The following is a 25,348-nucleotide window of genomic DNA, read 5'->3' on the forward strand; positions in this document are numbered from 1 at the left end:
CTGCGGCATCAGGGCAAGGGCAGGCTGAGCCCCGTCCTGCCCACAAGTGTTTTCCAGTTGGGTTTTCAATCCCCGTTGGCAGGGCAGGATCTGGCCCTGTTGCTGGGGTTGTCACCCCCCCTGCAGAGCTCGGGATCCCCAACCTGCCCTTCTGCTGAACCCCACACCCTCTTGCTTGCGATGCACACCGCTGTGCCGTGGTGGTGCCGGCTGCTGCTGGGGCCATGTGGGTTTTGGGAGGCAGCCAGTCCCCCAGGGACCACAGAGGCAGCGGGTGGGCCGCGGGACAGGGGGTGCGTGGTGCAGAGCAGGCAGGGGTGCCAGGGATGATCCTGCCACGGCCAGTCCTGTGTGGTGCTCACGTGGCACAGGAGCCTGGTGCCACCATGGGCGAGCCAGGATGGAGCTGGGGAAGGCGGTCCTGCATCACCGGGAGCCCAAGTCCCAGGGAAAGCCTTGGTGCCCCGGGATGGGGCAAATCCAGCTCAGCCCCAGGCCCCGGCAGACACCAAGGGGGTCTCTGTTGACCATCCCATGACTTTTCCAAGGACATTGATGCCGTTTCCCTGTCTGCAGGGTACCAGCGGGAGAGCTCCAGGTGGAAACCAATGGTGACAGATAGGAGATGGAGAATCGGGGGAACTGGCAGTGCTGGAGAGGAGGACAACTTAGCTTTTTAAAATTAAGTTTATAAAAAGCAGCAGCTGCCCAGCGGTAGTGTGGGTCCACCGAGGAAGAGGAATGGTGGAGCTGTTAATAGCAATCAGGCAGCAGAAGTGCTGAATAGCCGTTTCCCTTCTGTATTTGGGGACACGCCAGATGCTACAGGCCTATCGCCGGACGAGGGAGAAACCCTTTATGTGCCGCTAAGGCCCAGGAGAGCTCGGCTGCAGTGGGTCGGGCTGGCGGGGACCGTGGCCGGGGGGCGCAGAGGAGCCGCCTGAGGAACTCGGTTTATTTATGGGGGTTTCCCCCATTTTTGGCCAGTAAGGAGACACCAGGATGAGCATCACCGTCATTGCTTCAGGGGACCGGGATGAGCAGTGGGGACGGGGATGCATGTGGGGTGGGTGCTGCTCCATGTGGATTTACCGGCCCCGCTGGGTGCCCTCAGCAGCTCCTTGGGGCACCATTCCCAGTGGGAGCAGCACCAGGTCTGTCCCATAAAGACCTGAGAAGGGTGTAAAATGAGCAGAGAAATAATCCTAATTACCCCACAAATTATTGGTGGCATTTACCCCTTGCCCTTTTGCCAGCCCTCTGCCCCGTGGATGGGGATTCTGTGCCCCCCTGCCTCCAGCCCGGGGGTGTTGGGCTTGGCTCCCCATGGCAGGGGATGGGGCAGCACTTGCGGGCACACCCAAAGAGTGGGGTGTCTTCCTGCCCCCCACCAAGGCCCTGGGGGAATACCTTGGCCCTTGGGGAGGGCAACCGGTACTGGGGGTGGTGGGACACCCTGCTCTTGGGGGAGGATGGTTTGTTCTTGGGTAAAGGCATCAGGGGGGATACCTGGTCGTTTGGGGGAGGACACCTGGCCCTTGAAGGGGGGATGCCCATCCCTCGGGGTGGCTATAGGGGAAATGCGCAGCCTCTGGGAGGGGGCTGCCTATCTCTTGGGACTGCTATCGGGGGGCTGCCCAGCCCTTGGGGGCTGGACATAGGGGGATATCCAGCCCTTAGGAGGGCTGTCTGTCCCTTGGGCAGTGGTTACGGGAAGATGCCTGGCCCTGGAGGGGACACCTGGCCCTTGGGGTGGCTATGGGGGGTCTGCCCAGCACTGGGGGGGGCTATGGGGGGAATGCCTGGACCAAGGAGGGTAGCTATGGGGGGATGCCCATCCTCGGGGAGAGGCCACGGTGGCACGCCCTGCCCTTGGGATGCCCTCGGGAGGGATGTCCGTCCCTTGGGGCAGCTCCAGGGGGCTGCCTACCCTTGCGGGGTAGCTGTGGGAGAAGGGTGTTCATTCCTGGGGGTGGCTACGGGGGGATGCCCTGCTTACGGGGTGCCCATCCCTGGAGGATAGCTGGGGGGGGGCTACCTACCCTTGGTGGGGGTGGTTACAGGGGGATGCCCATCCTTGGGGGTGGCTGTGGGGGGACGCCCTGCAGATGGGGTTTGCTACGGGGGGGTGCCCGTCCCTTGGGGTTTGCTGCGGGGGATGCCCACCCCCGGGGATGACAGTGTGGGGGTGCCCACCCCTGCGGTGCGGCTGGGGGGAGGGACCTGCCCATCCCTGGGGGTGTCTGTGGGGGGACTGCCGGTCCGGGGGCGGGAGGGGGGGGGGCAGCCCCGGGCGCGGGGGGTGCCGTTGCCCGCGGGCGGGGCGGGGCGGATCGGGCCGCCCCCGGTGCCGCCGCCGCCGCCGCGCTCCCCCCCGCGGCGGGGCCGGGCCGGGCCGTGCGGGGCGGGGGGGCGGGCGCGGGGGGGGGGGTGCCGCCGTGTGTGGCCGCCGGCGGCGGGCGCGCCGTTGCCTAGCAGCGGCGATGGGCGCTGCCGCGGCGGCGGCGGCCAATGGGAGCGGCGGCGGCGGCGCGGCCCCGGCGCCCCCCGCCCCCGCCTCCCCTTTAGAGGCGCGGCGGGCGGCCGGCGGCACACAGCCCTCCGCACCGGCACCGCGCTGCACCGCCACCGGCACTACCGGCCCCGCCGCGCGCATGGGGGCCGCCGCGCTCGGCCCCACATAACGGGGGGTGCCCAGCCCCGCCAGCCGCCCCGCCATGCCGGCCGAGCCCCCCCGCTCCGCGCCGCCGCCGCTCCGCGCCGCCCGCCGCAAGCCGCTGCCTGAGGTAAGGGGCGAGCATCGCCCGCTCCCGCGGGGGGCTCCGGGCCGTGGGGGCTCGGGCTGCGCGGAGGGAGGGCGGAGGAGCCCGGGGCGGGCTGGGGGGGGGGGGGCGCGGAGCGGGTGTGGGTACCCCCGTGTCCCCCAGCTCGGGGATCCGCTCTCTCCCCGGCTGGGGACCCCAGCATCGCGGGTGCCGGAGGGGTCCCGGTCTCGCTCCGCAACCCACGGAGTGTGGCCGCCGCGGGCATCCCGCCCCGCTGCGGGGTGTCCGTCCCCTCCCCTCGGGTAGGGGCTCCCCTTATCCGCTCCCAGCCTGATCCTCGCCCTCTCCCCAGGGCAGGGCCGTGGGCCAAAGGGCCCCGCTGTGGCTGCGGGCCCGCTTTCAGGCGCTGCTCTTCGCCCTGGGCTGCCGGATCCAGCGGCACTGCGGGAAGGTGCTCTTCGTGGGGCTGCTGGTGTTCGGGGCGCTGGCCGTGGGGCTGCGGGTGGCCTCCATCGAGACCGACATCGAGCACCTCTGGGTGGAAGGTAAGCGCGGCCCCACGGCCTCGGCCGCCCGTGGGAACGGCCCCGCTCCCGGCCGCGGCTTTGTCCCCCCGCGGGGCGCGGAGGTGCGGGGCCGGCCCGGAGGCAGGTGACAGCGCGGGAGCGGGGCGGGAGGAGGATGCCGCCGGGAGTCTTGCGTGCGGGGCCGCGGAGGACGGGGCCGTGGATGCCCGCGAGCGGAGGTCCCGTCTGCACGGCCGCTCGGGCAGCGTCTGTGCGCGGGTGCGTGGTGCTGAGTGGCAAAGGGGCCCCCCACGCGTGTCCCCGCGGGGGGCCCCGCGCGAAGGTGCGGTGGTGTCCCCGCACGAGCGGACGCGTGCGGCGGGGATGGTGTTCGGCGCCGGCTGAGCGCGCGTGTCCCCACGCGTGGGCACCCCCTTCCCGCGGAGCCGCTCTCCCGCCGCCGGGCCCTTTCCCCGCGGAAAGAGCCCCCGGGGGCGGTCGCAGCCCCGTACCGGGGCAGAGCCGGCGCCGCGGGGCTGCCGGTCCCGGCTCAGGACCCCTGCCTGGCGGGGACGGAGCAGCGGGCAGGGTCAGGCAGGAGCAAATCCCCGTTTCCGAGTGGAAGCGGCTGATCCCCCTCCTTTGTTATTAATAACTCCAGCGCGGATTTTCTCTCCCCTCTCCCTCTGCAGCTCTGCTCCCCGGCGCTGGGATTTGCTTTCCCTGTGCCTCCCTCCTGCTTTGGGGGTCCTGGGGGGGCAGCACCCCGCATGGAACTCCCCCCATCCCTGCCAGGCCCTGGCCGGGGGGGGGGGGGTGTGTCTCCCAGCCTGGGGTCCCCGGCGGGGTGCTGTGCAGGGGCAGATGTTGCTCAGCGGAGGGGTGTCAGCCATCTTTGTGCGGGAGCGCTGCCTCCTCCCCCACGCCCCGCTCCCTGTGTGGTCCTCAGCTACTCTTGGATTTGGTTCAACAATAGAAGCAACTTTGCTCTCCCACCCCCTTTTTTTTTTTTTTTATTAAAAAAAAAAAAGGCCCTGCGCTCCTTCGCTACTCACACACAGATGCATGCACGCACCCCTGCCCAGGAATGCCCGGCTCTCCCACCTGCTCCCCACTACCGAGGGGTGTTTGTGGACACCCCCCACCCCCCCCGCCCCGGTCTCGTCTCCATCACCCCTTTCCTCTGCAACACGTAGCAGAGAAATCCAGTGATACCTCCCGGTCCGGCCGGCGCCTGAGCGGTGGCTGCTGGAGGAGAGACATGCTCCCTCCATGGTTCCCTTGCTCCGGGTCATGGCTCTGGCTCCATCAGTTTTTTATTGTGCTTTTGGGGTTGCAAGGAGTCGGCGTTTCTTGCAACCATGGCTGGAGCCAGGGAAGTGGCTGCGGTTATTCCTGTTGGGGGGGGGGGGGGACGACAGGACTTGCAGGGCATAGGGGTGGAGAGTGGGATGGGGAAGGGGCCGAGCCTGTGGACAGCTGGAAGTGCCCAGACACCTGGCTTTTCTTGCACACATGTCTATGCACCACCGTGCTTCCCTGCTCATGTGGGTACGGCCAGGAGGAACTGCGACTGCTGTTAGAGGATATTCCGCCCCTGCTGTGGTGTGGCTGTAGCACGGGTGCCAGGGGCCTCTCTGAGGAGCTGGCTCTTTCTCAAGGCTGGGGCATCTTCTTTGGTGCTGGGAGCCGGATTTTTTTTTTTTACCGCACAGTGAAACACCGCTGGCCTGGGGTGTCTTTCCCCTTCCCGGGCAATGGGTGCACTGGGGTCTGCACACACACCCTGCTCCGGATCTGCAGTGCCTGGGGTGGGGATGGCATGCAATGCCAGGGTGCTCTGCGGGGTGCTGCTTGGGGTCCCCTCTTGGCCTTCCTAGGAGGGCTGTTCCCCTGGGAGTGTGCACTCGGGGCAGACCCCTCTGTGCCTTGCTCCTGGGTGGCATGGCCCCAGCGTGCTCAGGGAGGCTGTCCTTGGGCGTTGGCACTACCTGCAACCACCAAGGATGATGTGGCCAAGGTGGCATTACTCCTGTGGGGTCCCTGATGGGGTTGCGCGGGTCAGGACGTGGAAGGCTTGCAGTGGCTCTTTCAGTTTCATATCAGCTGTGGGGCTGCCTCCCTTCCCCATAACAATCTGTGGGTTCTTGCCTCTCCACTGGCCTCTGCTTCTGTATTTTCTGGTAAGATCTAAGCATCCCCTGGTGTCCTCAGGTGTACCCAGCCCTCCCTGATCTCTGGACCCCATCCTGCTGTGGGGATGTGTGTTACTGGGGGAGAGGAGGGCCAGGGCCTGGGCTGCCCTTGGGGAGGAGGATGTGGTTTCCTAGACTGTGTGGTTGGATCCTGAGCACTTTAAGCTACTTCTGGATTCTCTCAGCCACTACTTTCTCCTGTCCCCGGGTGTATGGCAGGGTGGCTGGTGTGCGTGTCCCTCTGCAGCAAGCCTGGTACTGCCATGCCAGGTCGAGGCAGCGCAGCCCTTGCCCCCAGGCTGGCAAAGCTGGGTGCCCCGTCAGCCTGGTCCCAAAGCCTTGGGGTCCCCAGGGTGCCGGGGGACCCCAGCTCCTACCTTCTCTGGGTGTGTGTGGGGAGGTGTTTGCAGGAGCTCGGTCCATCCCAGCCCTGAGGCAGCGCCGTGTTTAAGGGCAGAGTATGTGTGCAGGGAGTCCTGGTCCTATCATCCTAGGCCAGTAGCTTCCAGCCGATTCCCCCAGCGCAGAGGCTGGGTGGCTGAGGGTCCCAGGAAGCCTCTGATAACCCCCTGAAGCTGGGCTGTACCCACTCACCTGCCTCTGCCTAGCCAGGCTGAGGTATGTGGCTTGGTGATGCTCCAACCCAAACCACCTCACCCAGGTGAGGTCCCAACCCCGCAGGAGTGGAGCATGACCCTGTGCCGGACTGTCGCCCACTGCAGGCTGAGCTCAGCCCCCCAGGAGCTGGGGGTCTGGTGGGTGCTGGTGGGCAAGGGAGGGAAGAGAGCTGCTTCCTGTGGGGGCAACATGCTGCTGTCCCTCCCCAGGGGAATAGAGTGGGCAGCCCTGCTTTGGCCCCATGGCTGGGGTCAGTGTTGGGGCCGTGCTGATGGCAGGTCACCTGATGGGTCCCCCTGAGCCTGGGCTGTGACCTTGGCCACCGTGGGAAAGCACAGGGTCCCCTGTCCTGTTTGGGGAGTGTCCTCAGCCCTGGGGGATGGCTGGGGGGTGCTGGTGGTGCCCTGGGGTTGTGCCTGACCTGCATCCCTGTTTGGGAGATGGAGGGAGGCCGTGTCACCCCATAAATTGGACTCGACTGTGGAAATGTTCAATTAGGCTCCTCCGAAGCAATTAGCCACTCGGAGGCTTTGAAATCCCGGCTAGCAGCGAGTGTTGGGTTACCTCTAGACACCTGGCAGCTGTTCCCGGCTCTCCCAGGGCGTCTGTAGGGCCAAGGGGCCGGCGCAGCAAGCTCCGGGCAGGCAGAGCCCTGGGTGGTGAATGGGCCTGCCTGATTTATAGCACCAAGGGCTGGTTCAAAGGAAGGCCGGGTTAATTCCTAACCGGAACAGCCCAGCGCCCCATGCAGCCGTCGTGCGCTCAAAGAGCTGCCGAGTCTCCCCAGAGAAGACCCCGATCCTCTCCTGGAGGGGTCAGGGACACCCTGAATGTGCCAGTGGCATGAAATGGCATGTGTGGTATGGGGGCAAGGGGAATTTGCTGCCTTGTTCTCAGCTCAGGGCATGAAGCCAAAACATCCCCAGCCCCCTTGGCAATAGTTTTTGTCCTTCCTTGACCTCTGCAATAGGACTTGGCACGGGGCATCCCCTCCCCGGCACCCAGGGCAGGGCTGGGGTGCAGCCCAGGGGCTCCCCCTACAGCAGGGGCAAGCAGGAGAGGAGACCCCAGCTGGCTCTGTCTTTGCAGAGAGAGGTGCATCAGGGATGGGAAAGCTGCAACAAAAAGCCAAGGATGGGGATTCAGCACCCTCCCCACCCCACCTCTGCCCTGGGGAGACTGTCCGTGTGGTCCCTCTTCCCAGCCCCTGTCCCCACTGTACATGGTGGGACCCACAGGGGGTGTGGGGCAGCAGCTGGGGGGGGGGGAGTAAGGTGCTGTGGCCATTCCTGGGTGGGCGTGGGGAGAGGTGGGTGGTCTCGTTGCTGCTGGCGGGTGGGTTTTGTGGGGTGAGATGTCGGTGCAGGGGCTACAGAAGGAGTGGGCGAAGCTGGGGTGTGGGCCTGGGGAGCTGCATGGGGTTGGTGCTGGCAGCATGGGGGGCTCTGATGGCAGCTTGTCCCCATGGCAGGGGCAGAGCGAGACGCCTGCTGGGATCTGGCCTGAGCCGGCCTCATGCCCAAGGGGCGGCTCCTGGACTGCCACGTCCCTGCTCAGTCCCCAGACAGGTGTCCTGTGGGGACAGATTCCCCGCTCCTCTCTGGGTGTGGTGACACAGGTATCGCCCCATAGGGAGGGAAGGGGCCGCCTGGGGTCCCCAGCGCTGCCCTGGGGACCCCTCTGCCTGGCCTGGTGGGATTTTTTTTCTTTGGGACCCTGCAGTCTTCTCTGTTCACAGGGCTGAGCATCCTTGGGCACCCTGTGCCCCCATCCTCAGGGGCTTGGAGGAGTGAGGGGCAGCGGAGCGTTGTTGCCATGAGGTGTCGAGGTCCCCGTTATCCCAAAAACCCGCCTGTCTGGCTCTGCCCTCTGCTCCAAAGCACCTTCTCCCTTGCAGCCCTGGCTGGCTCTGAAAGGACCTTTCTTCTCGGGGGGGGGGGGGGGGGGGGGGGGGGGGCTCGCCCAGCAGCCCCCCCCTGCCTGCCCAAAGATGGGGCACAGGCAGTTGGCCCTTATTTATCTTCAGGAGGCGAGCGTGAAACCTCTTGGTTTTCCTTTTCCCTTCCTTGACAGCTTGGTCGGCTTTTTGGGGCTGGAAAATTTTGCTAATTAACCCAAAAAGCCTGGGAGACTCTTTACAGATGGCTGTGGCTTATCTGTCCCTATCCATTTTGCTTTGCTTTTCAACTTATAGATTTTTTTTTTTATTTCCTAGAAAGTGTTTTGTTTTTTTTTTTAAACTTAGACATATCCACGGACATAGGGAGGGGGCTCTTTTTTTGCGTTTTAAATGTTATTTGGTGGCTGGGAGGGGGCAGCGCCAGGGCCCGAGAAGAGGGTTTTATTATCTGCCTCTCCCTCGGGCCTGGAAAAGTGGTCTGAGTTCAAAAAATTCATTTCTTGCCTGAATGAAGCCAGCAATGTGGAAAAATTTCACCATTCAGAGGGGGATGAATGTATGTTTCAACCACACATTAAGTGACATTAGCAAGCAGTGGAGTGCCTAATGTGGCCATTTTTCACAGCAGCCAACAGAGGGGGTGATTAGCATAATTAGTACAGGCAGCCCTATACATATGGAAATGGCAAATGCCTAAATGCCAACACCAGTGGAAATTTATGTCAATGCTGACAGGAGTCTTAGCGGTGAATAGTTCCCAACTGAATCCTCTCTCCCCCCACTCTTTTTTTTTTTTCTCTTTTTTGGGGGTCGTGCTGTCCCCTCGGTGCCGGCCGGGGCAGTGCAAGCTGCCGGCTGCCCCCCCCACCCGTGCTGGGAACCGCCGCCCTGCGATTTGGGGTAATAAAGACATTAATTTAGCTTTGCCGTTAAACAAAAGGGTTTGGCTGGGGAGCTGGCCTCAAATGGGCCCTTTCAGCCCCTCCGCCACTGGCTTTTTGAAGGCATCCCCCACTTCTGCCGCCCCTCTTGACTTAGCCGGGTGGTGGGAGCCCCTTTGGTGGGGCTGGGTTTGGTTGGAGGCGCCAGGGCAGCAGCAAGCCCATGTTTATCCCTTGGCGCTGCTGGGGACACCCATCTGCCACGCACCCCCCTCCCCTTTCCCTGGGGCCAGCCCCGCGCCGTGGGGTGAATGGGGCCGGGAGGACGTGTTTTGACAGGACGGGGCCGCGGGGCTTTTGGCGAGGCCGGCGGTAGCGGCCGGGACAGGTAAAAATGGCTCTTTCAGTGTGCCCTGGGCGAGACTTCCTCCGGAGCAGCATGGGTCCTTTCACTGCCTCCCTAATCCAGCTAATCCGCCCCACAACACTTTGAAGGTGGCCTCCGGCTTGCACGCCGCTCGGCACGGGGAAGCGGCCGGCCGAGAGATGCTCGGGGCGGTGCCTCGGGACCCTGTCCTGCCGGGATGCAGGATGGCGCATGGGATGTGGGATGATGCCAGCATCTCTCCATAACCCCCGGGGGCTTTAATCACCCAGGGGTGAGCGTATCTCCTGGTGTGATGTGCTCTGTCTGTGCCATGGGGTGGCTCAGCGGTCTGGTGTGTGTCCCTTGTTGCAGAGGGGGGTCCTCACAGGGATGGCTTTTCCCAGGGGATCTCAACATGACCTTGCCACCCTCCCAGCTGTGGACTTGAGTAGGGGTTTCTAGCCCTGGCATTGGGATGTTGTGCTGTGGAAAGAGGGCTGCTCCCCAGGGGACCCCACCCCCCCCACCCCCCCCTTACTGCCCCCAGCTCTTCCCTTGCCGGGGGGCATGGCTGGTGCTGGTATCAGGGCTGGCCTGGCTCTGGGACACGCTGGCCCTGGGACAGGGTTGCAGCATCCCTCGTGCACCAGCCGAATCTGGGACTCGCCACGTTTGTCACCACATCCCATAGCCCTGTTACAACAGGCAGGAGGACAGGCCCTGATTTTTAGAGGCCAAGCGAGGACATACACCCAGGCATGTTCCCTCCCTACCACCCTGTCCCATCCGGGTCACCCAAGTGGTGGTGACGGCTGCTGGTGGTGCCCAGGTCCCACCTGCAGAGCGGCGGCACAGCCTCCACCCGCCCTGGGGGGGACACAGAGTGGTCCTTGCAGCAGCATGTGTCTTCCGGGGGGACACCGATGCCTCTCTGCGGCCCCTAGCACCGCCCCTGGCCCTCCCTCGCCTCCAGCCCCTTTGCCCTTGCCAGGCAGGGAGGGCTCAGAGTGGGACTGGCAGCCTGCCCCGACCCACTGCCCTCCCGGTGCTGCCCGGGCATGCTGCCCTGGTGTGCTCAGCCCACTGTCCCCCACCTGTGGGTGCTTGGGGACAGGGCCCCCGTGGGGTTTGCCCACCTCCTGCCCCGGGTAGGCACGGTGGGACATCCCCTTGCTGTCATGCCGGGTGGGGTGGCTGCGACCCGCCCTGTGCCAGAGGGCTTGCAGCTTGCTTTGGGGGCAGCAGGACCTGGCATGGGCTCCTCTGACCCCAAACCCTCTGAGCGGGATCTGGGGGTTACCTGCAGTCCCTGGGGGGGACGTGGGGTTAGTTTGGGTCTTCCTGGGCAGGGGCGTAATGTAGGGGCTGGGGCTCTGTCCTGGCTGGGAGCAGGAGCAACCCCTGTCCCCCAGCCTGGGGCTGTCCATGGCTGGAGGGTGCGGGGGGGCTGGCAGGGTGTGCTGTGGTCCCTGCACCCACTGAGGCAGACAAGGGCACAAGCTGGTCCTGCCGGGTGAGGGTGAGCCAGCTGCAGCGCTGGGGCCGTGGCCATGGGTCTTGTGCCAAGAGGGTTTGGGGAGCGGTGACGGGGGGGTGGCTCAGGCAGGGTGGCCGGGAAGGGGGCAGGGAGGCTCCCGCCCTGCTCTGTAATTTTGCGGTGGATGCTGTAATTACGGGGAGGGCTCCCCCGACGTGGCCCACGGGCTGGAGGCAGCCGCACACGCAGCCGCCCTGGCTGCCGGGGACCCCGTCCCCTCCCTGGCACCCGCACCCTCCTCACTTGGGCACAATGGGAGCCCGCTCCGCACCCTGGGTGTTTGGGGTGTGGGTGGGCGTGGGGTCCCATCCACCCTCCAACCCATGCTGCTGTGTGCGTGCACCCTGTGCCCCCCCAGTGTGAAACTCCCGACCGGTGGTACCCGGAAGTGGTGCCCACCCCGGGGAGGATGCTCACGCAAGGCACGGCTGCCTCTAGGGACCGTCCTGCCCCCAGGCCCCACTGTGAGGTTTTGGGGGATGTGGGGGTCCCTTTGCCCGGTGTGGGGATCTGGGGGGGTGGCCAAAGGCAGCCCCTGCTGGGGAGCAGAGCGGGCTGTTAATAAGCAGGACTGGGGTGCCTGATTGGAACCAGAGGGCCCTTTGCATGAAAAAAACCAAGGGCTCCATTTGTTAATTGGAATAAAAAAAAAAAAAAAAAAAAGAATTTACATACAGTTCCTCATTAACGTGCTCATTGTTGGTATCGGGGTGCCCCCCCGGCCCCCTCCCCGGACCGGGGGGCTGCGTGCGGTGTGGGGCGTCTTGCCCTGCTCCCGGCCCCGGGCCGGCCAGCGGGCGTGCGCCCGTTTGAAGTGTCCTTGGCAGCCCTGTGTGTGCTGCCTTGTCTTTTCATGTTGCTCTTTGGTTAATTAGGGTGTTGGAATTTGAGGCTTCCTCACGGCCTTTGAAGCTTGCTGATGGCTCACAGTGCCCTGTTCCAAATTAACACTAATTACAAGGGATGGCTTTTTATTTTCTTTTTTTTTTTCTCTAATTTTTCGGGGGGCTGCCCCCCCACTCCGTGCTTGCAGATGTGCAGCTCCTCCTGTGGCCGTGCTCAGTGGAGATGCCCGCGCGGTGCAGCAGGATGCGTCCCCTGGGAGTGGCGGCAGTGCTGGGCACCCCCCCATCGCTGTGTCCCACCACCCGTCCGGGTTCAGCGTGGGTGGCGCGGCTGAGATCAGAGCAGCTCGGTACACCTCCTGCCCGACCTCCCAGCCTGCTGGGAAGGGGACGGGTCCCCCCCTGCCCTGTCGCCCTGTGACACCCACCCTCCCTGTGTCCTTGTCCCCTCGCCCCAGGCACCGCCATCCCCTCTGACACACACACAAAGGCCGTGGCCGTGTCCCCCCCCTCTCCGGCCCTGGCACAACCTCCATCCCAACTGGCATCTGATGGACACCAGCTGCTCCCCGGCCCAGCCAGGAACAATAAAGACGTTTCTCCCCCCATTCTCAAAAAGCAGGAAAAAAAAAACCAAACCAAAAAACACCAACCCATATAATAAGTCATTAAAAGGGAAGATTCTGCTCCTTATTTGCGGTCTCGCTCTGGCCTCCTCGGTGCTGGCGGGGGGCCAGGCCCGCTGGGGCCCCCGCCTCTTGCTGAGGGAGCGTCCCAGTGTGGATGAATCCTCACCCCCCTCCTTCCCCAGCATGGATAAATCCTGACCACCTCCCCTTCCCCAGCACCTGGTGCTGGGCAGGAGCCGGTGTCCGTCCCCCCCTGCCAGCAGCGCTGCCTTGGGATGCGCCCTGACACCAGGCACCCTGGGTCATCCCTGGTGGGTGGCACGGGCGTGGGGGCTACATGCAGCATCCCCGCCCCGGGCAAGAGGCTGGGAGCAGGGCAGCCGGGTGTTGTGCTTAGGGGTCTCAGGATCGGCCTCCCACCCTCCTCCAGGTTGTGTCGTCCCCGCTTCGCTGTGCCACGAGGGATGGGAGCCCCTCGTTTGATGGGGCCGGGGATGGCTGTCCCTGGGATGGTGCTCCGCCACGCAAAAGGCCATGGAGGGTTTGAGCTCAGCCCCAGCCGCGCTGGTGGTGGCGGGGAGGATTTCTCTTCCACACCAAGGCGGCTGCAAATAAAGTCAGCGGCTTCTCCCAGAAACCTCGGCCCCGCTGCGTTCGGAGCTCTCCTGCTGCCGTTGGGGATGGATCCCAGAGCCTCGGTGGGAGGAGAGGGGTCCTGCGGAGCTCCCCAGCACCGTGTCCCTCCCCTGTCCCCAAGCCACTCCTGGGGCAGCCTGCACCTGCAGGGGTTTGGGGGTGCCCACCTCTCCCTACACCCATCGCCTGGCCGAAACGCTGCCTGCCTTGGGGTGCCAGGGAGCAGCTAAACAGGGAGGGGATGGGGTGTCCTCAGTTTCACTTGCTGCGTTGGGGTCCAGTTGTGTTGGGCATCTGCGGCACCTGCTGCAGCGCATGGGTGGGAGCAGGCAGGATGCGTCCCATCCTCTTTGCCAGCTATCCATCCATGGGTTTTTTCCAGGGAAAGCAAAGCCAATGACCCGCTCTGGGGCTGGAAATATCTGCATCGGTGGGAAGAGGGATGCCTGGTCTGGCATGGACTGGGGTGCCCCCTGCTTGGGTCCCCTGGGTGCGAGTGCCCAGAGGATGCAGCAGTTGGGGAACCCTACGGCAAGAAGTCCCCCTGGGTTAATGTGACACCACCTGATGCTGTGGGGCCTCGCTCCTGCCCGTCCCCTTCCATGGGCATCCTGATGGGCAGGACAGGTTGGTGGGATGGGGGCTTTGCCAGCCTTGGCACTGACAGAGCACGTTGCGGTCCCCTCCGCAGCGGGCAGCCGGGTGAGCCAGGAGCTGCGCTACACCAAGGAGAAGCTGGGTGAGGAGTCGGTCTACACTTCCCAAATGTTGATCCAGACCCCGAAGCGGGATGGGGAGAACATTCTGACGCAGGAGGCCCTGCAGCTCCACCTCGAGGCGGCCCTGGCCGCCAGCAAAGTCCAAGTCTCGCTGTACGGAAAGTGAGTCCGGCTCCGGACGGGGGGGATGGGGACCCCCACCATGTCCTGCGTGTCCCCCACACCCCTTGCCATATCCCCTGTGGGATGATGCCCGTCCTCAGCTCCTCCTTCTGCCTTTCCAGATCGTGGGATTTGAATAAGATCTGCTACAAGTCAGGTGTCCCCATCATTGAGAATGGCATGATTGAGAGGGTGAGTGGCAGGCATGGTGTGGCTCCCAGAGAACCCCTCCCCATGGGGGATTGGTCCCCCAAGAAACGGGCAGCGGATGGGCCGTGGGGGGGGATGGGGCTTGCCAGCCCCGGGCGCTGCAAAGGCACCAGCTCCATGCAGGAGGGTGCAGGTTTGGGCAGCCCAGCAGGGCTGGGGGAGCAGGGGGGGGGCCTGATCCATCCCTGCTGACCCCTCGCATGTCCTCCTCCCACAGATGATAGAGAAGCTGTTCCCCTGTGTGATCCTGACACCGCTGGACTGCTTCTGGGAAGGAGCCAAGCTGCAGGGAGGCTCAGCCTACCTCCCGTGAGTTCGGGGAGCCGTCCCGGGGTGCAGGGGGCTGTGGGTGGGAGCAGGGGGTCAGGGGGGCTGCCGAGGAGCTTTGCCTGTCCTCCCCATGCAGCCTGGTGCTGCTGCCCCAGGGTCCCTTGGTGCTGCTCCTTGGCCCCAGGATGATCCCACCACAATTGCTTGTCCTGTTGGGTCAACACCCTGGGGACAGGTCCCTGTCCTCATCTGCCTGGCCTCGGTGGCATGGGCAGGGCTGCACTGCTGCAGGGCGAGGGCTGCAGCCCACGGGCAAGAGCTGCCCATACCTGCCGTGCCATGCGGTCACACCAGCCAGGGATGGGGATGTGGGGACAGAGGCCATGCCGCAGGCAGGTCCTTAGGGGCTGCTCCCACCCCCAGCACTTTGTGGGTGCCACAATGGCGAGGAGGCACCCACGCTCCTGAGCTGTGCCCAGGGACACAGAGGGCGCAGAATCTCCGGGGTGGGTGGTGGGTGACTCCCGGCCAGCTCCCTGCACCGCGGTGGTGGGGCTGGGGACACCGGGGCTGGGCGGGGGGTGCCCCCCCCCACATTCCTTCTGTTTACGCGTGTGTTTGTCCGGGAGAGCCGGGCGGCTTGTGCATTGTCAGCAAACGCAGCCCCACGCTTTCTCATGCTAATGCTGCTCTGAAAGCTGCCCCTCGCCAAACAGATGAAATAGTGGCCTTATTCAGGCTGCTGCTGGACGGGAGGAGGGGGAAGGGGCCACAGCATCCCCAGCCAGGACTGGGGGACTGACTTTGCCCCCCCCCCCCCAAGACCTCAGGTTCTCCCCATCCCAGCCTGGGGAGCAGCCGGGAGCAGGAGCGAGCAGGGCTGGGGTGGCTGTGCTGAGTGGGATGCTGGTGGCATCGTCTGCCGGGGTGGGCAGCATCCTGGTGCTGGGGTACGTGGCAGACAGGATGGCACCCGCAGCAATGGTGGGACCCAGCTCTCCTCACAGCCGGGTGAGTGGATGCCTGGGCGGGCACCCCAGCTGAGCACCGGCCAGCCCATGGGGACTCATCCCCCTTTTTAACGCTGAGGGGTGAGCGGGGCGGGAGCTGGGAGAACAAAGAGCAGCAATCTATGGAAAGACAAAAGGATTTGCCCTGGCTCAGTGAAGCAAGCGAAAGCAGATAAAAGGGGCTCTCTTTGGAAGCAGCAGCAGCTCCAGTTGGTATGTGGGAATCTCGAGCGGCCGGCTCCGGCCCAGCCAGCCTTCATGAATTATTAGGCTGCGTTTCTCCCCAGAGCCCACACTCACTCAGGGCTTTTTCTCCCCCTCTTTGGAGCCCTGGGCTGGGTTATTGGCTTTTTAATGTGTCCTTTCTGTCTTAAAAAAGACACCAAGTGAGGCTGGGAGCTGGCCCCCGGCACCCTGGGCTGGGATGGAGGGAGCAGAGCATCTGCAGGCAATGGAAAAGACCCTTTTCCCGGGTACCCAAGTCCCATGGGGTCCCACTGGACCTCCAAGGACATGGTCTGTGCCCAGCTCCCAGCACCGTCCTGAGCCCCTAGAACCTCTGCTGAGCCCCAAAACCTCCAGCTTGGGGGGACATGGCAGGAAGGGCTGGAGGGGATGCCGGGAGCCCTTGCCTGCCTGCTCCCCTCTATCAAGATGTTAGCCCGCGGGCAGTAATCGGCCTGACTGCTCACACAAAGCGGGGCCAGGCGGCGGGGCCGGCTCCCCCCGCTTTGTCCCAGCCTAACAGGATCAAGCACGCTACTTGACTCGGGGCACGGCCCGCTGCGCCACGCAGGGCACAGGGGATGCCGCAGGCAGCCCCGGGAGGGGGTAGGGGATGCGCTGGGGACTGATGCTGCTCCTCTGCATCCTCGCATCCTGCCTTCGAGGGCACCCCAGGGGGCTGCAGACACGGCCCCACGCATGGGATGGGGTGGCAGTGGTAGTGGTACCACATGTGGATTTCGGCATCCACCATCACCCCGGTGCCTCTCTCTCCCCAGGGGCCGCCCGGACATCCAGTGGAGCAACCTGGACCCTCTGCAGCTGATGGAGGAGCTGGGGCAGTTCACGTCCCTGGAAGGCTTCAAAGAGCTGCTGGATAAGGCAGAGGTGGGGCAGGCTTACATGGAGCGGCCCTGCCTGGACCCCCGGGACCCCCAGTGCCCCCCTAGTGCCCCCAACAAGCAGAGCCAGCAGGTGGGTCACAGCCCATGGGGACCGAGAGGGGTGCGGGGGCTTGCTGCTCCCCTACCTTCCCGATGGTCCTGCATCCCTGACGCCTCCCCTCCACCTGCAGAGCCCCGACATCCCGGCTGAGCTCTCGGGGGGCTGCCACGGCTTCTCCAGGAAGTTCATGCGCTGGCAGGAGGAGCTGATTTTAGGCGGCACGACCAAAGACTCCCAGGGCAAGCTGCTACGGTGAGAGCCGCTGCGGTGCGGTCATCCCCAGGCACGGCGCAGGGGCCCAGCCACAGCACTCGCCCCTGGGATGGCTTGGGGCAGGGATCCCTTATCCTCATCCTCATCTGGTACCTATGGGAACCTGCCCTGGCTGCAAGAGGGGCTGCGGGGCTGTCTGGGAGAGCGTGTGAGGCTGGCGAGTGTATGGGGCTGGTGAGCGGGGCAGTGCTTCGGAGCAAGGGGGCAGGAATGGAGGGCAGGATGCCTGGGTCCTCTCCTGGGTGTCTGTGGTGGGGCTGGGAGCCATGGGGTGGGGGATGGACCCATTCCTGCATCCTGGGGCACTGCAGCCGGTCTCAGCGAGTTGCATGCCTGTCCCCCAGTGCCGAGGCCCTGCAGACCATGTTCCTCCTCATGAGCCCCCGGCAGCTCTTTGAGCACTTCAAGGATGACTATGAGATCCATGACATCAGCTGGAGCGAGGAGAAGGCGGGCGCCATCCTGGAGGCCTGGCAGAGGAAATTCGTGGAGGTGGGCACTGGGAACAGCCCCCACGTGGGGCTGGGCAGGGGTGAGCCTGTGCGTGGCAGCCCCCTGCGCCCAGGTTTTCATGTGGCCACGGGTCCTCGCACTGCTCTCTTGTGGTCCAGTGGGTCCCTAGGGACCCTCAGTGGCGATGCTGACACCGTGGGTGGCTCTGGGGTGATGTACTGGGGAGCGGGGGGGTCCTAACTCCTCTAATGAGGTGCACCTCTGGCAGCTGGCGCAGGACTCCATCCCGCCCAACGCCACACAAAGTGTCCACGCTTTCTCCACCACCACACTCAACGACATTATGAAGTCCTTCTCTGACGTCAGCGCCATCCGGGTGGCTGGGGGCTACCTCCTCATGGTGCGTGTGCCCCCTCTCTATCCCCTGCCATCCCTCCCTCCCTCGCCTGTCCATCCCTGCTAACCCGCTGTGCTCTTCCAGCTGGCCTACGCCTGTGTCACCATGCTGCGGTGGGACTGCTCCAAGTCCCAAGGGGCCGTGGGCCTGGCCGGGGTCTTGCTTGTAGCTCTCTCCGTGGCCTCTGGCCTGGGGCTTTGCTCACTGCTGGGCATCTCCTTCAATGCAGCCACCACCCAGGTATGTGCTGGGGGAAGAGCCAGGTACTGTGGGGCTGGTGGGACCCTGGGGGCTGCAGGGTGGCCGGGTCCCCTCCCGGGCAGTGGCTGTGTCCCCCCACTGATGCCATCTGCTCTCTGGCAGGTCCTGCCCTTCCTGGCCCTCGGCATCGGTGTGGATGACATGTTCCTCTTGGCTCATGCCTTCACCGAGACCAGCCAGCACATCCCCTTCAAGGTGAGCGCTGAGCCCTGCCTTGGGGGCTCCTCGGCCCCCTCCCGCCTCCCTGCAGCCCCTCTCGTCACCCCTCCCTCTGTCCCTGCAGGAGCGGATGGGCGAGTGCCTGAAGCGCACGGGGACCAGCGTGGCTCTCACCTCCGTCAGCAACATGATCGCCTTCTTCATGGCAGCCCTGGTGCCCATCCCTGCCCTGCGTGCCTTCTCCCTCCAGGTAGGGCCAGGGTCCCTCTCTGGGGGCGGGCAGGAAGGGATAGCCAGACCCCACTCTGACATGTCCCCCCCTGCCTGCAGGCTGCGGTGGTTGTGGTGTTCAACTTCGCCATGGTGCTGTTTGTCTTCCCCGCCATCCTGAGCCTGGACCTGCACCGCCGGGAGAAACGCCGGCTCGACATCCTCTGCTGCTTCTACAGGTACCAGCGCCGGGCTGGCCAGGATGGGAATGACCCCGCGGGTCTCCCTAGGAAGCATGGGGTGACTCTGCTCCTCTCCCTCAACATCTTCTCCTCCTTTCCTCTCTTCCCCACAGCCCTTGCTCCTCGCGGGTCATCCAGATCCAACCCCAGGAGCTCGCCGACGCCAATGACAACCATGCCTGCCACCCTTCCCCTTATGGGCACCCTGGCATGGCCACCAGCACCCAGATCACCACCACCGTGCAAGCCTTCACCCGGTGCGACCCCTCAGGCCACCATGTCGTCACCGTTCTGCCGCCCACCTCCCAGGTGTGCACCTCACCCGCCGTCCTCCTGCCCCCCACCGACCCCTTGGGCTCGCAGGTCTTCGCCCCGTCCAGCTCCACCCGGGACCTGCTGGCCCAGCTGGACGAGGCCAAGGGCGGGCGGGAGTGTGTCCCCCTGCCCTTCTGCCGCTGGAGCCTCGCCGACTTCGCACGGGAGAAGTACGCCCCACTCCTCCTGCGGACCCGGACCAAGGTGAGGTGGGGACGGCCCCAGTGGTGCCACCCGAGGCGGGTGGGTGGCACGGGACCCTGCCTGACCCCCCCGCTATCCCCACAGGCGGTGGTGGCGGTGCTGTTCCTGGCGCTGCTGGGGCTGAGCCTCTACGGCACCACCATGGTGCACGACGGGCTCTACCTGACGGACATCGTGCCACGGGACACCAAGGCACACGCCTTCATCTCGGCCCAGTTCAAGTACTTCTCCTTCTACAACATGTTCATTGTCACCAAGGGCGGCTTCCACTACCCGGGCGCCCAAGCGGCCCTGCTCAGCCTGCACCAGGCCTTCAGCACTGTCAAGTACGTGGTGCGGGAGGGCAACCGCGACCTTCCCAAGATGTGGCTCCACTACTTCCAGGACTGGCTGCGAGGTGAGGGACATTCCTTTTTTCCATGCCCTCCCAAATCTACACCCTCCCCGCTGGCCTGGGAATGCCTTCCCTGGTGTGTGGCATCCTAGGGAGGGTGGTCCCATGGTGTCCCCAAGGTGCCCAGCAATGCCAGGCTGAGCCCTGGGGTTTCTGCATGCCTGTCCTGCTGGCACAGTGCTTCCAGGGGTGCACGGGATGCCGTGCAGGGTGGTGTGCCCCAAGGGATGCTCACCCCTCGCGCTGCATCCCCAGGGCTCCAGGCCACCTTCGACAGGGACTGGCAAGCTGGGCGCATCACCCATGACAGCTACCGCAATGGTTCTGAGGATGGGGCACTGGCGTACAAGCTCCTAATCCAGACTGGCAACAAGAAAGACCCCTTCAACTTCAATCAGGTGCATGGGGACAGGGCTGGGTCGACCAGGCTGGGGATGATGCTGCACCCGCTGCCCTGCTCATGCCCGCTTCTGCTCTCTCCCTGTAGCTGACCACACGGCGGCTGGTGGATGAGAATGGCATCATCCCCCCTGACACCTTCTACATCTGCCTGACGGTGTGGGCCAGCAACGACCCCCTGGGCTTCGCCGCCTCCCAAGCCAACTTCTACCCCCCGCCGCCCGAGTGGATCCATGACAAGTACGACACCACGGGCGAGAACCTGCGAAGTGAGTGAGCATGGTGGGCTCGCCGTGGCCCCCTCCTGCCCTCCGGCATCCCCCTGCAGAGGACCCCACTCCCTGCATCTTTCCTGCCCTACAAGCGTCGCCCCAAAGAGAACCCCCCCGCATCCCTTGTCCCGTCAGCATGCTCTGGTAGAGAAACTGCCCTGCTTCCCTATACCCCATGCTCATCCCCCCTGCACCCCACACCCTGAGCATCCCACTGCACACTCCCCCTGCCCTTCGCCCTCCTGCTGCATCAACACCCCCCTGCTCCGGCCCACGAGCATCTCACCACAAAGAAGCCCCTCCACTCTGTTCCCCCTCTGCCCGACAAGCATTACCCTGCTCCCCGTGACCCCCTACCCCACAAGCATCCTGCCCGCAGAGAAACACCCTCCTCCTTGCTCCCTGAGCGCTCTCCAGCCCCGTGGTAGCCGGCCAGGCATCGGGCTGCCTGGGCTGCTCTCAGGCTGGTGTGGCTGGGGTGCCCCTGTGCTGCCTGCACTCCCGTGCTGCCTGTACCCCTATACTGCCCGTGCTCTCCTCCCCAGTCCCAGCAGCCCAGCCGCTCGAGTTCGCGCAGTTCCCCTTCTACCTGAGTGGGCTGCGTCGCACAGCTGACTTCGTGGAGGCGATTGAGAGCGTGCGGGCCATCTGCCGGGAGGCCGCCCAGCGCCACGGGGTGCTGAGCTACCCCAGCGGCTACCCCTTCCTCTTCTGGGAGCAGTACATCGGCCTGCGCCACTGGTTCCTGCTGGCCATCAGCATCCTGCTGGCCTGCACCTTCCTTGTCTGTGCCCTGCTGCTGCTCAACCCCTGGACGGCCGGCATCATCGTGAGTACGCACCCCGATGCATGGGGACGGGGCGGTGACTGGCTGTGCTGCCCTCCTGATGGGTGGGGACAGGGACATCCAGCCCTGCTCCCATCCTGCTGGGTGGCCCTGGGTACCTGCTTCATGGGGATGGGGTGATGGGGTGGCCAGGGACATTCTGGTGGGAGGGACACCCATATGGAGGTGGCAGTGGGTGGGGCACACCCATATGGAGGGATCAGGGACATCGCTTATGAAGGGAACATATGGAGGGGACAGGGGTCTGGGGACATCCATGCAGAGGAGTGTGGGGAGAACACCCATATGGAGGTGGCAGCAGGTGGGCAACCTGTATGGACGGATCAGGGACACCCCTTATGAAGGGAACGTATGTAGTGGGCAGGGGTTTGGGGACATCCATGCAGAGGATGTTGAGGGCTACCCCCAATAGATGGGACAGAGGGACACCCCCAATAGAGGGGAAAGAGGCAATAGGGTGAGGCTGCCCTGTATGGAGGGGTAGGATCGGGCATGCCAGGCAGAGGGGCAGAGGGGCAGAGGGGACAGCCGGGCAGAGCCACCCCTCACTGACCCCACCGCCCCCCAGGTCTCCATTCTGGCCATGATGGCAGTGGAGCTGTTTGGCATCATGGGGCTGATGGGCATCAAGCTGAGCGCCATCCCTGTGGTCATCCTCATCGCCTCGGTGGGCATCGGCGTGGAGTTCACCGTCCACGTGGCTCTGGTGAGTGCAGGCAGACCCCTGCCCGGCCACGGGGCACCACAGTTCCCACTCTGCAGCACCCTCACCCCCTTGGCCATGTGCCAATGGGTGGCCACATCACAGGTGGCACACGGGGACGAGCCCCGCATGACATCCCCACCCCATGCAGGGCTTCCTGACGGCCGTGGGGAGCAGGAACGTGCGCTCAGCCGCGGCGCTGGAGCACACCTTCGCCCCTGTGATGGATGGTGCCATCTCCACCCTACTGGGCGTCCTCATGTTGGCTGGCTCCGAGTTTGACTTCATCATGAGGTGAGCACCAGAGGTGGGATAAACCAGCCGCTTGCTGCCCCGCAAAAGCTTTGGCAGTGGGGGCTGGTGAGCATGTCAGCCTCCCTGGCTGGTGGTGGGGATGTGGGACAGCTGGCGAGGACGTGTCTTGCTGGGGGCACCCCCCCCCATCTTTCATGGAGGCTGGGGAGACATGGGGGGGGCTGGGGTGTGTGGTGTGGGAAGCCATGTTTGGGGTGGGACAGGGTTCATGGGGGCCGTGCCTGCTTACACCCTCTGCTTGTGGTCCCTCCAGGTACTTTTTTGCGGTGCTCACCATCCTGACACTGCTGGGGCTGCTCAATGGGCTGGTGCTGCTACCCGTCCTGCTCTCCGTCATTGGGCCACCCCCCGAGGTACGAGGCCCTCATCCCACCTCTCCCTATCCCTCCCCCATCCCATACCTGCGTTTCTTCATCCCCCCCATGCCCTTCACCCTGTCCCCCCTTCACCCTATACCCGTCCTTGCCTTGCCCAGTCCCAACCTTGCCCCATACTCACCTCAGCCCATCCCTCACGCTGTACCATCCCTGCTTTACCCCGTCCTTTCTCTGCCCTGTATCCAGCTTGCCCCATACCTGCACGACTCCACTCCTGCCTCACCCTGTACTGGACTCTCCCCATCCCTCCCTGACCCATTTGACCCCATCCCTGCCTCACCTCGTATCTCACTCACCCCACACAGCCCTCGCCCCATCCTCGCATCACCCCTTACTCCCTGCCACCCCCAGCTCCTCCATCCCTGCATGTCCACAGTCCCTCTGATGCTGTCCCCTCTCTCCCCAGGCATCCCCAGTGGATAACGGCCCCCGCCTGCCCCCTCTGGAGCCAGTGCCCCCGTGCCTGGGCCCCGGAGGGCTGTATGTCCGGCGTGCCCCAGCCTGGCCTGCTGCCTTCCCTGACCCCTCGGACACAGAGCGCTACGCAGAGGGCGTGGGGCCGGGCAGCCCCCGGGGACCCTTCATCGTGCCCCCTGCCCCAGCACACATCCTGCTGGAGGCCGGCAAGGACCCCAGCTTCCCCCGCATCACCGTGAGTGTCACTGCCTGCCGCAGCATCGCCAGCTCCCTGGCATCCCCTGTGAGAGTGTCATAGAGCCGGGGGACAGGGGCTCGTGGGTCTCCTGTGACCCTGCCAGGGTTGCTGGAGGGATTCTTGGTATGGCTGGGGCCCATCACATGCCATTTCCCCCCCGGCAGGTGCTGAAGCCCTACAAGGACAGCTTGGAGGTCCAGGGAAAGAAGGAGGCTCCCGGCCCACAGCCCGCACCCCCCCTGCCTTTCGGGGAGTCATGCCCTACGCCACCCCGAGACTACCCACAGCCCTGCCCACCGGGCACCCGGCCAGCCCCCCCTGCAGCCCTGCCCGCCTACAGCACCCACCTGCAGGGTCCTGCTGGCAGCTATGCCACTGTCACAGCCACTGCTTCAGTGACGGTGGCCTTGCACCCCACACTGCCTGGCTCCTACCCCAATTTCAGCCCTGAGGGCTTTGCCGGTGGCGAGCAGGACTGCCTGGAGGAGCCCAGCGTGCCCAGCACCGGTGGCACCGCCATGCCCAATGCCTTCGAGATGCAGAGCATGGGACACCACGGGGCAGGTGCCCGGCACTAGGTGAGCTTGGCAACAGAGGCACCCTGCCCCAGGGCTCATGCATGGTGGCTTGGGGGTGTGGGTTGGGTTTAGAGGGACCCGGCTGACCCCCCCCCCCGGCCTTTCTCTCTCCCCACAGGTTGCTGGCTCCTGGGCAGAGCATCTCCCCAGAGCCCAGCGGGCACAGGAGGGTGCAGAGCAGGGTCGCCCGCATCGTGCTGCTAATCGCCAGAGCGGCGATGCCCCCCAGTCTCAGCCAAGGAGGACTGGCCCCCCCGTGCCCCCTGTAAAGGGGCTCGGCAGGGCAGGCTGGCACTTCTATGCAAGCCGTGTGCAGGCCACGCCGTGCCTGCGTGTCCCCAGCCCGGGGCTGTGCCAACGGTGCCGTGTCCCCCTGCGCAGGGTTTAGGGTTACCCTGTCCCGGGCTTGTTGCCCCCCCCAGAAATAGAAGCACTAACCCCCCCCCCCCCTCTGTTTCTGGAGCTGCTGGCAAGGTGGGCTTGGTGCCCTGCCAGCTCCCCTCTGCGGGGTCACTGCCTGCTCCCTGTCACCTCCTCCTGGGACCCCCCCCCAACCCGGGCCATGTACTGGGGTTCCCCAACAGGGTGCCTTGGTGCCCCCCATCCCAATAAGGGGACAGCCCCAGAGCCAGCTGTGCCCTGGGGTGCTGTGGGCAAGGCCTGGGGCGGGCACCCCCCCACCTTTATTTATTGCAAAGGGAAACTATCTATAGAGAGATATATATTTTTAAGCTTATTTTAAAAGATTTATTTCTCAGCCTACGGCCTCGTCCGGCTGCCCAGGGTGCAGGCAGGGAGGGGGCAGACCTTTTGCCGGTGCAGCACTGCCCGCCAGAGGCAGCAGGAGCCTGGAGTGGGGGCGGAGATCTGGTTCATGCCCCTGCTCCACGGGGTGCTGGGTGGCCACGGGCAGCTCACCCCGTCCGACATGCTGCTCCGCGCCTCATTTTCCCCACTGGCAAGCACGGGAGGGCTGGAGATCGGGGACATGCTGCGGAGCCAGGGAGCCTGTTGCTCCCACCGCACAGGCAGGGTTTTGGGGGGAGGGGGGGTCCTTGGGGTGGTCCTTGCTGTGCTGAGCCCCTGAGCTGTCCCACAGTCGCAACCCCTCGTGCAACGCTCATGCTCTGCCCTGGTGACAGCACGTGCTGGTGCACACCCAGAGCAGTGCATGCTCACGTGGGCACCCGCAGTGCCACCAGGCACATCTCTCTGGGAAAGCAAATTTCTCACCGTGTCCCCGTGCAGCGGGGCTGTCCCTGAGGCCAGCCCCTGTCCCGTCCCCGTCCCAGGCACCATCCCCGTCCCGGGCACCATCCACACCGTTACCCAGCACTTTAACTCCAGCGGTGTTTGCCGTGCCCGTGACCCCGGTCCCCCCTGGCCTCCAGACACTGCCGCTAAGGTGGGGTGGCCCCGGGGACCCCGCCCTCGTGCCAGGCGTGGGCACGGTGGGCAGCCCCCCCCCCCCCAACACGCCATCTAAGTTATTTATATCAAAGAGAGCAAAGGTTTATTTTTGTAGTTTGTACAGGCGGTAGTGGGGACCGAAGGTTTATTTTTAAAGAGTAAATATATATATTATATATAAATTACTTGCCGTGTATGGCCCTTTCTCCTGGGGGCACAGCTGGGGGGGGGGGGGGGGGGGGGATGCTTGAGACAGAGCTAGCTGTGAGCACACACACAGTGGGGTGTGTGTGGGGGTGCACGCTGTGGAGAGGTGTGTGGCACATGAGGGGCTGGGGGCTGCTGGCCGGGCTTGGGGCGGGGGTCACTGGCGTTGGTGCAGTGGTGCTGGGTGGGTGCACAGATGCCGGGGTCTCCCCTCCCACTTGCCCCCCGCTAAGTCCCAGGCTCCCCATCCCACTCAA

General features: G+C 64.7%; 1 protein-coding gene across 1 annotated transcript; it reads left to right on the forward strand.

Moving 5' to 3' along the window:
* Positions 1-2,717: 2,717 nt before the first annotated feature.
* Positions 2,718-23,895, forward strand: PTCH2 (patched 2). The gene is made up of 24 exons (XM_076338048.1): positions 2,718-2,786; positions 3,118-3,310; positions 13,571-13,760; positions 13,883-13,952; positions 14,188-14,279; positions 16,255-16,450; positions 16,551-16,672; positions 17,038-17,185; positions 17,415-17,546; positions 17,628-17,783; positions 17,907-17,999; positions 18,088-18,213; positions 18,294-18,412; positions 18,529-18,934; positions 19,019-19,331; positions 19,584-19,726; positions 19,816-19,996; positions 20,545-20,828; positions 21,415-21,552; positions 21,701-21,843; positions 22,118-22,217; positions 22,648-22,893; positions 23,061-23,474; positions 23,593-23,895. Exons 1-23 carry the CDS (start codon positions 2,718-2,720, stop codon positions 23,472-23,474), a joined length of 4,074 nt encoding a protein of 1,357 aa, XP_076194163.1. The 3' UTR covers positions 23,593-23,895.
* The last annotated feature ends 1,453 nt before the right edge of the window (positions 23,896-25,348 follow it).

The sequence above is a fragment of the Aptenodytes patagonicus genome, chromosome 5 (genome assembly GCF_965638725.1).
Source record: "Aptenodytes patagonicus chromosome 5, bAptPat1.pri.cur, whole genome shotgun sequence".
In the NCBI taxonomy this organism is placed as follows: domain Eukaryota; kingdom Metazoa; phylum Chordata; class Aves; order Sphenisciformes; family Spheniscidae; genus Aptenodytes; species Aptenodytes patagonicus.

Coding starts and splice junctions, on each gene's coding strand:
- PTCH2 (XM_076338048.1), top strand. CDS start 2,718: ATGCCGGCCGAGCCCCCCCGCTCCGCGCCGCCGCCGCTCCGCGCCGCC. Junction 17,547..17,627: donor CTGGGGGCTACCTCCTCATG/GTGCGTGTGCCC, acceptor GTGCTCTTCCAG/CTGGCCTACGCCTGTGTCAC. Junction 19,997..20,544: donor CACGGGCGAGAACCTGCGAA/GTGAGTGAGCAT, acceptor TCTCCTCCCCAG/TCCCAGCAGCCCAGCCGCTC.